The sequence below is a fragment of the Lygodium microphyllum genome, chromosome 10 (genome assembly GCF_053477565.2).
Source record: "Lygodium microphyllum isolate KBCC chromosome 10, Lygodium_microphyllum_v1.1.10, whole genome shotgun sequence".
Taxonomy (NCBI): Eukaryota; Viridiplantae; Streptophyta; class Polypodiopsida; order Schizaeales; family Lygodiaceae; genus Lygodium; species Lygodium microphyllum.
In genome coordinates, this window is record NC_141144.1 from 87,000,871 (window position 1) to 87,011,670 (window position 10,800).

General features: G+C 38.6%; 1 protein-coding gene across 2 annotated transcripts; it reads left to right on the top strand.

The window, feature by feature from the left end:
* The first annotated feature begins 203 nt into the window (after positions 1–203).
* LOC148030248 (NAD(P)-linked oxidoreductase superfamily protein) lies at positions 204–9,016 on the top strand. 2 transcript variants are annotated; one of them, XM_087686536.1, is made up of 3 exons: positions 204–1,058; positions 8,684–8,787; positions 8,874–9,016. In XM_087686536.1, exons 1-3 carry the CDS (start codon positions 353–355, stop codon positions 8,934–8,936), a joined length of 873 nt encoding a protein of 290 aa, XP_087542662.1. In that variant the 5' UTR covers positions 204–352; the 3' UTR covers positions 8,937–9,016. The 2 variants fall into 2 exon arrangements, with proteins under 2 accessions (XP_087542662.1, XP_087542663.1); XM_087686537.1 differs by lacking the exons at positions 8,684–8,787; positions 8,874–9,016 and adding an exon at positions 1,203–1,486 and having other exon boundaries at positions 208–1,058.
* The last annotated feature ends 1,784 nt before the right edge of the window (positions 9,017–10,800 follow it).

Consider the following 10,800-nt stretch of genomic DNA (forward strand, 5'->3'; position numbering starts at 1 on the left):
TAGTGCTGCCGGACAGCTGCAACTAACATGTTACACATGTGAATTGAGTGACAACTTACTTTACACATGGCGGAAGGATTGATGTTGGATTGCATAGCACCGATGCTGATCAGCAAAATTCCAGCCACATAAGTCCACGTAAGCGTACAGCCGTGGAGACCTCTTAACCTGCCTTTCATGTGCCCAGGCTAATTGAGCAAAGGATTGTTTGACAATTTGGGTGTAAAGTTTGCGTGAATGGCGTAGGATGAAAGCGTGAAAAACAAATGGAGAAATAACAGGAAAGAGGATAAGGTTTTGGTTTTCCCCCGCCTCATCTCCTCCTGGTCCTCCTCTTTCGTCCTCCGAGGCTATGGCGATGAGCGTACACACATCGTCAGCAACATGCACAGCATCTTCATCGCTAGTTGGGAGCGGGGATGCGAGGGTGGTACTGGCGGCAGCGAGCAGGAGGGAGATGCAGGCGTGGAGGTCATGGGGCACTGTGGGGGGGGTAAACCCTAATAATGGTAAAGGTCTGATGAGGAGGAGCAGGCTAACCCTACTGTGGAGCAGTGGGTCGTCGTCTGCGAGGGCGAGGTCAGGGAGGGCAAATGCAGAAGCAGGGGCAGGAAGAGGGGGAGGGGGGGGAGGGATCACGACAGAGAGGAAAGAGGAGGTGTTCTTCGATGGGGGCCCTCACATCGGGGACCTTCTGGCGAACCTGGTCTTCGGCCTGTCACTGCTATGGCTGCCCCTGACGCTGGCTGCCGTCCTGCGGTCGCTGTTCCTGCGCTACCGCTTCACCAACGTCCGCGTGAGCGTGCTGTCGGGCCTCACCGGCTCCGACCGCAAGGACTTCTCGTACGCCGCCGTCTCCGACGTCAAGTACGTCCCCCGCTTCGTCGGCGAGTGGGGCGACGTCGTCATCACCCTCTCCGACGGCACGCAGGTCGAGCTCAAGTCCGTCCCCAAGTTCAAAGAGATCTCCCAGTACTGCCTCCAGCGTGCACAGCAGATGCGATCCCAACAGCCCTCTTCCCCTTCCCCTCCTTCTTCCAAGCCCAAAGGCATCTCTGGTAAGAAGCCTTAAGCACAATACCTCTTAGCAATTCTTGCCTCATTGATCCTCTCAAAGAATGCTTGGCTTCTTCTGATCTTATCTCAGTCATGGTCACAGAGAATGTTTTGCTTATGATCTTGTGTCATTGATGGTCGCACAGGATGTTTTTCGCTTATGATCTTGTCTCATTGATGGTCAACAAAGAATGCCTTTTGGTCATGAGCACCAACCCTTCCCTCCTTTTGTCTCCCTCTCATCTGCAATCCATCCTTTGTCACCCTCACCCTCAATCAATTTCGTTGTTTACCATGCCACCTTGTACCGTACATGGTGCTTCCTCCATTCTCATGTGCTGTAGTGTGACCTTGTACCCTACAATGTGGCATATCCTCAGTCGAGTCTTCTGCCACCTTGTATCTTTCAATGTGGGTGCATCCTTATTTCTGTCGGGCTACCTTGTATTATACTATGTGGTGAGTCCTCTATGCAATTCTAAGGTTATCGTGGTGAGTCCTTATGCTTTTTTAAGGTTGATCACGTGCCAATGGAGTTCACATAGTGTGGTTGGAATGAACTTCACATTGTTCGTTCGAAATGTGGTGATTGCAATTTTCTTTTTTAACCTACTTGTTTCTCATTAAGTGCACTTAGCTTATAACACTCTTTTGCTATAAATGCAATATGAGATATCCTCCTTCATAGCATGCCCTTACCACATGCCAAAATTGAAAGCTCATTGGGTTGCCTCCTAGTTCCTACATTGTTGCTCTAATGAATACTCTTTCATTGTTTCCACAACGTGGCACACTTAAACCTATGTCCAATAATCCTTCCGTTATTTTAAACTGACAATTGCAACCACCTCAAATCATGGTGTGCTCCTTAGAGCCTAAAGATTTACCTCTCTTCAAGGCAAGCGATATTGGCTAGAAGAAAAGATAGTCGAGTCTCATGGTGGCAAGGAAAGACACTTTGCTCGACTGTGCTCCTCCAATCGAGACATCTCAAATTGTTAGGGACACAACATGTGTAGGCTAATTTAACTTGCACTAGTTGACAATACATTAGTATCAACTATTACTTGATGTATACAAGATTGGCACAAGGGTCTATGCATCCATGTACTCCACCAATTTACAATGACATGTAAATGGGATAGTTTCATAATTTCTCTCAAATGTCGTCTTTCCCTTTGTTGCACTGAAGAGTTGTAATGTGTAGGGTCTTTTTATACAACCACATGTGAATGGTCATTAAAGCCTAATGGCTCCAAAGGTTTCTTAAAGTGAATAAACTTGTTAGAAGATTTTCATTTATTGTTTGCCATGTTGGCTAGTTGTCACTTGGCAAAGCCATGGCCTCCATGATATATAGTGTGATGAGAAGAGATTGGAAGGAGGGATGGAGTGGAGTTGAGAAGAGTGAGAGAAAGGGGAGTTGCCCTTATCTATGGTGGTAAATGGTGCCTTCTTGCTCATGATGTAAATGTGTGTGTGTGTGTGTGAGGGAGAGGAGCACTTGTCAAAAATTTTTGTTTCATTAAATTGGATTGGAGAAAAGGAGATGGCACCCTACTTGAATCAACATTTTCGAGACAAAAGACATTATAATGATTGTACAATGGCCCCAAAGAGATTATGCGAGCTCTAGATACCAAAGTATGTTGCCTTCATAAAGATTGTGAAGTAAAGCCTTGATTCACCATACAATTGATCATCCATAGGTCATCAGGGTGTCTAAGTAAAGATGTTTAGAATATTTCAACTGATGCTTGTATGAGATAAAGGAGTTCTCTCAAGTGTAGATAAATAAATGATAAGAAAAATCTCTCTTAATATATAAATGTATATTTATAGCTATATCATGTATAATTTTGATTGTGGCCAAGTTAATACCAAAGCACAAATCGTATCTCATGTCTAGTATCAAATTATTCATATAATTGAGCACACACATACAACTCCTTAATGTTAGATAGCCTCAATGCCCCACTCTTGAAAGGTGCCACCAATGATCCATGGTACTCTAAGTTATAAGGTCCCTATTATGAGGAGAAGCCATATGGGAGCTTGGACCTTAACTTAGATGTCAGATGAGGTCTATGTAATCATATGGCAAAAATGTGACACTTATGGATTTAGTCTTTGGGCTAGATAGAGTAGTTATGTTGATAGCAACTTGAGACATACGACATCGAGTTGCGCAATTTGAAAGTTATTAGAGATTCCTATTTTGGTATCTAAGGTTGCAAAAGTGGCCCTTGGCTAGGGGGTTCCAAGGGGGCTGGTATCCCCCTTGATAGGGGTCGAGAGGTAGTGCCTTTAGCCAGACAATAAAGGGATTATTCCTTGATTGACTAGACAAGGTTCACGATACAGTCGAATAAGCCGACCAAACTATCTTTTTGGGCTATAAAAGGAAGACTTCTCCCAAGCCATCATTAATTTATCTTTCATCCAATCAGAGTTTTTCTAGCTAGTCTTTAGCTCTTAGTCTATCATCTATCCGGATCACCATGTAAGCTTTACCGTGGAAGTGCACAAGTGAACAAAGCCATTTATATATCAATTTGTTTGAAATTAAAGTAATTTTTATTATTATATTTATTGTGTATTAATAGGGTGCTATTGCATCAAGTAGCAGTGTTGTACTATCAATTCAGTATTGAGGATTCATATTAATTGTGTATCAATAGGGTGTTATTGCATCAAGTAGCGGTGTTGTTGTACTATCAGTTGAATACTGAGGATTCATCCACCAACCTTTAGTGAAAACAAGTTAGATGATACAAACTACACTCTATGGAAGTCTAAAATTGCAAATATCACTTATTCCTATGAGCTTCTAGAGATGATGTTGGGGACTGACCCAAAACCGTAGCGCACCCTTGATCCATTAAATTCGAGTATTATGATTTCTCTAAATGCATATCTTCTACATGCTTGGAAGCGAATAAATGCATATGCATTATGTGTCTTAGTTACAAGCTATTTTGATAGTGTTTTGACTTTGATTCAACATACATCCAAGACATCAAAGACTTGGAACGTACTAAGGAGTCAATACAAAACGCGAAATCAAACAAGGAGTTGAGAACTTAGAGAAGAGTGAAAAGAAGAGGGAGTTGCCTAAAGAAAAGATGGTACCTTCTTACTCATGATGTGAATATAAGCATATGAGAGAGAGAGAGAGAGAGAGAGAGAGAGAGAGAGAGAGAGAAGCACAAGTTAAAAATTTTAGTTTCATTGAATCGTATTGAAGAAAAGATAATGCCCTCCTAGAACCAACATTCTCAAGATACAAGAAATTACAATGATTGTATAATAGTCCCAAAGAGACACTATAAGCTCTAGACACTGAAGTATATTGGCTTCATAGAGATTGCAAAGTGAAGACTTAATTAACCATGTAATCAATCATCTATAGGCCATCTAGGTTTTTCTAAGTGTAGATATTTTAATTTGTACTCGTATGAAACAAAGAAGTTACATGTCAAGTATAGATAAACAATGATAAGAAAAATATATTTCTTCATTTCTAAATGTATATCTATGTGTATACTACATATAATTTTGACTGTGGCTAAGGTGATGCTAAAGCTAATCCTATCTCGTATCTAATACCAAATTGATATCTTTTGTTCAAAAAATTGAACACACGCCATATAGCTTCTTTGTGTTAGATATGATCAATGCCCCTCCCCCCCCCCCCCCCCCCCCCTGTAAGGTGTCACCAATGATCCATAATGCTCTAAGTTGTAAGGATCCAATTATGAGGGAAAGCCATGTGCAAACCTGGACATTGGTTGGATCTTGACTTGTCTATTACATCATATCTATAGGACCAATTGGCAAAAAGGTGACCTTTATGGATCTAGCCTTTGGATTAGATAGAATAGTCATATTGGTAGCAACTTGAGACACAATGTGTCGAGTTGTGGGATTTAGGAGTTATCAGGGGTCCCTATTTTGGGATCCACGAGCCACACAAACAACTTGTGGCTAGGGGGTCTCAAGGGGGCGAGCAGCTTCTCTAATGGGGGTCCAAGGGCAATGCCCCCTACTCGACCATAAAGAAAAATTTTCCTAGAATATTCCCTGGCTAATTAGGGAATGTTTATAATATGGCTTTATTTATGGATCTTGCTTTAATTTGGTGTTAGATAGACTAACCAAATTACCTTCCCAAGTTGTAAAAGGAAGACTCCTCCTAAGCCATCATCAATTTATCTTTCACCCAATTAGAGTTCTTCTAGCTAGCCTTAAGCTCTTTATCTATCATTTATTTGGTTCATCATCTAAGCTTCATAGAGAGAGAGAGAGAGAGAGAGAGAGAGAGAGAGAGAGAGAATGTGTGTGTGTGTGTGCAAGGTACATGACCTTAGATCCAAGGTGTAGTAGCCATCCTAACACCAAGAGAACCCAAGGTATGCTTCATTTCCTATGTTTTAAGAATCCAAGGTTTATATAATTTTATCTTCTGTACTTAGAGCTTGTGATTTAGACTAAGATTCTTATTCTTTTTTTTTTCTAATTTTCTATTTATTGTTGTTTAGATGGTAGAAAAGTACTTGTAAGCATGGCCATAAACACAAGTTTCTACATTTTAAATATGACAATAGTCATGATCACAAACACACTAGCCTTGCCATAGATAAAAACTTTACATATGTAACACAATTTATTTCAAATTTTATCAATTATGGTTGTTGTAACCATAAAATGCCCTATCACAATCCTACAATCACTATTGTAGCCATTATCCATTGAAAGTCCAAACCTTGATGTATTACAAGTAGACTATCTTGTGTAAGGTGGAGAAAGCCCAATAAACTCTTCTTTGCCTAATAAGATTATTTCTTAACTTTCAATAGAGCTTTCTACTTTGACAATTGTTTATCTTGAAAATTGAACAATGATAGACATTCAAATTGAGCTTCTCTAACGTCAAACTATGAAGAGCTCCATCTTTTCTCTTTCTTCTAGGCCAATAGCATAATCCATTGTAGAGTCTAATCTACAATATTATCATGCCTATAGCCATGGTCATAAACTTCAAAATCTATAGTATAAATGCAATAGCATGCATAATCATAAGCATGACAATAGCCAATGTCATAAACTTCAAAATCAACAGTACAAACACAACAATAATCACAAGAATAAACATGTTGGCTTGTCTACAACTATTCTTCCTTGTAGTGGTTTACACATATACTAATGCTAATTCCATGGGCTTCTCATGTAAGGATAATGTGGAATCGATATAGAGGTCATATTTAAAAATGTGAATAGGTTTTTTATGTCTATTACTAACATCCTAAATACTTTAAGTTGACGATACAAACTTCATAGAGTTATCTTCATGTCTAATAGTTGAATTGTTCATTAGATTTTTTAATTTATTACGATAGATAGTAGAGTTTTGTAACCATTTTTACTTCTATCTCTTTTCAAAAAGGACATTGAAGTCTCTCAAACAATGTAAATGTACTCGATTAGTGTATACATTGTTAAATCCTTGAGCTTTTAGGATTGAGAATTTTATTTAGACAATCTAGGGTATCTTATTTGACTTAGTAAGTTTAGAGAGGAGAGTTTTGGTGGCTCTATGATGATGGGCTTCTATCTCACTACCATGGCTTTCATATGGTTTAGCTATGAATAGTCTCATCATCAATTCCATTGTTGCTAATGTTAAAATGTCTAAAATTGATTTAGCAAAGAAAGAGTCTCGTGATCAGTAGACTTCCTGCTACTAATGTTAGAATATCTAAACTCTGAAGCCTTTATTAAGATGTAACAAATTCTCTAAACAAAATTCTCAATCCTTAAGTCCAAGGATTTAGTAATGCGTATGCTTTTACGGTGCATTTATAAAGTTTGAAGACTTTAGAATTTGTTGCAAAGGAAAGCATAAGCAAAGAATGGTATGGATTGGGATCGAATGTGTTGGTTTTAGGACAATGATCCACTATATGATGCAAAGTATGGATTGGGATGATTTAAGAAATCAAGTATGTTGATTTCAATATGGCAATCCACTATGTGATGCAAAGTATAACTAAAGCCATAGATGCATAGCTTCCCAAGGTCTACACGTTAGCTTATGAGACAAATCCAATCCAAGGCACCAAACCATATACAGTGAAGCCAAAAAGCATATGGCAAAATGTGTTTGTAGTCAAGAACACATTGAAATGTGATAAATGCAAATGGAACAACATGGATCATCACACTTTGGGTTAATAAGGCAAACATCATTGGAAGCTAGGTTTGTAAACTACTGATTTTTTATGCATCTCCTTTTTTGCATGGATAAACTTGCCTATTTGCAGGGTGAGGGGAAGTGGTACACATCACGCCTCTTGTCACTGCGACCCTCCCTTATCAACTGTCTCTTCCCCTCTCAAGTCGACAAGTCCCCCCCCTCCCATTATGTGTTCACGATTGGGGGTAGCACCATTGATATGATTAAGGATGGATCCCCCACAAAGACAAGGGGGCAAAAGAGTGCTACTTCAAGATGTGTACCTAGTAGGTATGTTGTTTACGATGGCATAAGTTCCGTTTTGTAATCAATTTTGGTTTTTTTTGCATTTCAAGTTAGATCGTGGTGTGCACATTGAGTTCGTAGCTTGTGTGTCGAAGCTTCACGTGGACATTGACAATCACTTGATAGTTGCATTGATGAGTGCCTAAGAGGCGAGTACTAAGACCATGAATTTATTTGCCACGTAAGTAAGGGTTTAGGCATAGTGCAATGTTTTTGGCTTTAGGCTTCGAAAGTTTATGTTACTAAATGATGTTTCCTTTCATAGTTGGATGGAGTACATACTTCCAAGAGAGCACATTTTCGATGTTTGCTTCATTGATTCTCTTTGGTATCAATATCTAAACATGATCGAGGAAAAGGACGAGGATGTGGCATTACAGAACTACTTTGATGGCGGTGACCCTATGCGAGCAATATTATCTTCTTGCCAGTGGTCTTGAGGTACACATGGCTCAATTGCATTCTACTTTTACGTGGTCTAATTGCACCCCTGGCTCATGTGATTGAAATACTTTCATTTTTCTTAAGGGTTGCAATGTGCTTTTACATTCACATGACTCAATTGGCTACGTATGAGCTTTAAGGCTTGTATCTTGCACTTACTTGCGCATGGCTCGATTGGTTTCATAAGTATTCAGGGTTTGCAATGTTAATATATGTCTCACTTGCAAAGGGCATTAGAGCCTATATGTGGTTCATAATCCACACATCAAAAGAGTGGACCGACTACCCAGTTATCGAGGTGCGATCATGTACCTTGACTCCTTGGGATGCAGGGATGTCATGGAGTGTCAGTGGACTGTGAAGAGGTACCTTCAACCCTATTCACATCCACATAGCATGTGTTATTGTCATGGATGAATATTTTCTCTAATATGTCTGCATGCCAGGGCCATCACTACCTTGTCAAAGCGTTGTCTAGACCTAGAGTGTTTCAAGACATTATCTGCCATTGATGAGATGAAGTTGATCCATATAAAGGTCTTGCAACTAGAGCATGGCATAAAGCTCATTTGCATAAAGCTCACTAACATTGTCTGTTGCTTTACTTTTTGCTAACCCATCATCTTATGGTTTCATTCGTAGGTCCCCCCCAGCAAACAAATGCGGTTGATTTTGGGTTTTACATGATGGCACACATGAAGGCCTTTATTGACAGTGGTGTGGTGGGGAAGCCAACGAGGAACTGGGTATGCATAAGTTGTTTTTTAGTAGATGTTTTTGTTTGGATTTGTAGCTTGCCTTGCTTAGTCACATTAGTCTTTGCTCATTGCAGCTAAGGAGGACATGGTTTGATAGTACATATGTGGCCAAGATCAGAGAGGACATTCACAAGTAGCTCTTGATGTGCTAGCAAAGTGAGGATGTGGTGATGGAAAATTATTTTAGGTTCCTTTCACATTGTGCCATGTACTTGGTGAGTATTGTTCTAGGTTTTTGCTCTCATGGTATCTTGAGAAGTTTGGCAGGGTGTGACTTTTTGTGACATTTTCCTCTCAAGGTGTATAAAGAGCTTCAAGATAAGGCATTATCTTATGCTCGTATGGATTGTCTTTACAAGTTATATTATATTTTACAAGTTTTTGTAATTATATTCCTAGAAAAATGAGGTATAAAAGCTAATGATTTATTGAGACAAATCTCACTACTCTTGAGCTCATTCAAAGCTAATTGCATAAATGAGATATAAGAGCTAATGATCTGTGGAGACAAATGTCACTACTCTTAAGCTCATTCAATGTTGATTATTGTTTAAGACACTCAAAGGTAGATTGTCAATATATGAAAAAGAAGGACCTTGAAAAAGTCCAAATTTGCTTGGAAAAATGCAAATACAAGTGTATTTTAATCATTTATGAAAGTTGAGGGTTGTTTGGGAATTTCCACAAACTAGATGGGCATTTTGTAAATTTTTCGTAGTCCTATAACCTTAACTATTTCTATAGATTAACATTTCTACATATTTATATTTCAATAACAAGTGTATAAATCAACTAAATATGTCATTTGACATGCAAATGGTTTTTTAATGGGATATGCAAAATTGCCTTCACTAGCCTTCGTGAACTCCAATCTTAGCTCCTCTTTGATGGGTCCACACTCATTTGTGCAACTAAATTGCTAGGTATAGGGCCTAGTCACGTAATAGGGGCCAATATTATGAAACTCATAATGGGGCCCTATTATGTAACACTTTGCACCTTTATGTATACAAGTAGAAGGGTGGAGTGGTTAGTTAGAAATGAACATGGCTTGTCTCTTCGAGAAGAGGCAGAAGTTCAAGCATTGTTACATCGCTCTTATGCACCTTTACTAATATAGACCCATGTTTTTGTAGACACATAGTACTAGATATTTTGCATGTGATATTGAAACTCATAATCCACATAACATGATTGTCCATCACATAGCAAGAAAATTGTTTTGCCATTTCCCATTCACTTGGAGCACACAAAATCAACTTAGTGAGATTGATGGAATTTACTTTGAGTGATTAGACCATTTCCCATTGCCTCCCCCTTGTGGCTTGGACTTGTAGTAGAAATGTGTATTTGTGGAAAATCTAGATAAAAATGAATTATTTGGTTTTTGATAGTAAGAAAGTTGAGGAGCTCTCTAGATTGAAAGGTGTATTGTAGATCTTCTCTCAATTCTTAATGCTCACACATGTGAAAGAAAAAAGGGAAGTCATGTTGATTCAAGAGGACAAGAGAAAAAATAATAATAATTCTTACTGGTAGTAAGAAAGGGGCATTGACCAACATTTTAATGCAATTTGAAGAGCACTAATAGCTGCCTATTTGAATATTACTGTACATAGACTTTTTTAATTTATTTTTGAAGTGGGAACACCACTTATGTATGTAGTAGAAGGTACTTAAAAATACTAGTAAATAATTGTGCACAAAAATAATAAAGAGATCCTCTCCTTACAACATGTAAAATCTCTCTCTTTTAATGGATTATCCTACATCATTGTTTGACAAAAAGTGAACTTGATAGGAAAGACTTCAATCAAATTGTAGGACTTAACCCCCATAGCTTATATTACTAAATCTCTTCCTCCCTTCAATCATGTATTTTCCAAAAACATCTCTAGAAGCTTATATAAGAACTTCAACTTGGATGATTTGAAGGCCTTTTTCCTAGTTTTGTAGCCATTTTTATCATATTACAAATAAATCACACCAGAATTTATACTT